This window comes from Sturnira hondurensis, unplaced genomic scaffold (genome assembly GCF_014824575.4).
Source record: "Sturnira hondurensis isolate 20B ecotype Veracruz unplaced genomic scaffold, ASM1482457v3 Scaffold0004180, whole genome shotgun sequence".
Classification (NCBI taxonomy): Eukaryota; Metazoa; Chordata; class Mammalia; order Chiroptera; family Phyllostomidae; genus Sturnira; species Sturnira hondurensis.
Window position 1 is genome coordinate 1 of NW_028076811.1, and position 1,629 is coordinate 1,629.

General features: G+C 55.2%; 1 protein-coding gene across 1 annotated transcript; it reads left to right on the top strand.

The window, feature by feature from the left end:
- Nucleotides 1-574: 574 nt before the first annotated feature.
- Nucleotides 575-1,612, top strand: LOC118986237 (histone H4). The gene has a single exon (XM_037045025.1). It carries the CDS (start codon nt 633-635, stop codon nt 942-944), a length of 312 nt encoding a protein of 103 aa, XP_036900920.1. The 5' UTR covers nt 575-632; the 3' UTR covers nt 945-1,612.
- The last annotated feature ends 17 nt before the right edge of the window (nt 1,613-1,629 follow it).

The window sequence follows — 1,629 nt, forward strand, 5'->3', positions numbered from 1 at the left end:
CTTCTTTATACGCATAGATCAATTTTAAGTGGTAAGGTCATGGAAATCCAGAGTCATAGGCCTCAGTTCTCCCCAACAGCACCACAGACTAGGACAGGTTAGTTCTCCAAGCCTGGGATTCCTCGTTCTTACAATGCAAAAAATGCTTTATGAGTCTGGGAGCAAAAAGTGAAAATCAATTAACATTGGATCCCCTTCTAGAGCTCCTTCTAAGGAATGCTGAAAACAACGCAATCATTATGCAAATGAGAAGTCCCCACGACCTGCCAAATCCTCAAGTATTGCGAGAGTTGTACAAATCAATACTTTATAGTTTTAAGGGATCTTTGCACTTAAAATAAATTTTATTCTGGTATCTCGCCCTACCGTGGACAAGTGTTGCATTACTGCCTACTTTTTATACATGGTCATGGTGATCGGGACACTCGGGCGGTACCAATTACAGAAAGAACGCACAGGCCCGGGACCAAAGTCCACAGACACCCGCCGGCAAGGAAACAGGAAAGAGCAGGACGCGAGCGCGAGTCCCGCCCCCTGCACCTCCCATTTCCGGAAACGCTCGCCAAAGTCTTATATAAGCGGCTGCAGCGAGCGCTGCGGGAGAGGACGGAGATCTTCTATTGCTCTTCACTATGTCTGGTCGCGGCAAAGGCGGGAAGGGCCTCGGCAAAGGCGGCGCCAAGCGCCACCGCAAGGTTCTGCGTGACAACATCCAGGGCATCACCAAGCCCGCCATCCGGCGCCTGGCCCGCCGCGGCGGCGTCAAGCGCATCTCCGGGCTCATCTACGAGGAGACCCGCGGGGTGCTCAAGGTCTTCCTGGAGAACGTGATCCGGGACGCCGTCACCTACACGGAGCACGCCAAGCGCAAGACGGTCACGGCCATGGACGTGGTCTACGCGCTCAAGCGCCAGGGCCGCACCCTTTACGGCTTCGGCGGCTGAGCGCCCCCGCTGCCCTGGCCCTGCGCCCCGGTTCCTCCACCAAAGGCCCTTCTCAGGGCCACCCACGTGGTCACATGAAGGGCTGTTTGTAACAACCAGACCTTAAGGTAGTGCTTGTTTCTTTGTGTCCTGTTGGGATTCTAACTTTTAACGAGAACGTGACCCTTGCGAAGTTTGGCGCGCTCCGGTCCGGGGCCATTTTCTAGTCGGCGGCCGTGGCGAAAATGGCGGCTCTCAGCCGAGCCCAAAGGACAACGAGTTGCGGGGGCGGGTGGAAGGCGCTGTGTCCTTAGGCGTTCGGAGACGCCCGGGTTTGTAGCCCCCTGGAGCAAGTTGCCTTTGTGATGGCAGCCGTTCCCCGATTTAAATGTTACTAATTGGCTTCATTGTGTTCCGGGGACATTAAAACTCACTTTCCCAGAAGCCTGCGCGGACCTTCCACCCGCTGTCCTGTAGGGGGCGCCCGGGCTTCACGCGAACCCCATGCAGGAAACGGAGCCGCGCCGAGTTAGGCGGGTGAAAGCAAAGATCAAGCCTGGAAGGGTCTTCAGTTTTCTCTCTCCCAGAACGTGCCTGAGGACGTGGAACTCGAGCCTGACTTAGGTCCTCGCTCATCCTACTGCTTTATTTTTTAAATTGGTGATTGATTTACCACCTTCTTTAGTGTGTTCTGTCCCCGACGGCC

Bases quoted from the DNA above. Each gene is read 5' to 3' on its own strand.
- LOC118986237 (XM_037045025.1), top strand. From the start codon at position 633: ATGTCTGGTCGCGGCAAAGGCGGGAAGGGCCTCGGCAAAGGCGGCGCC.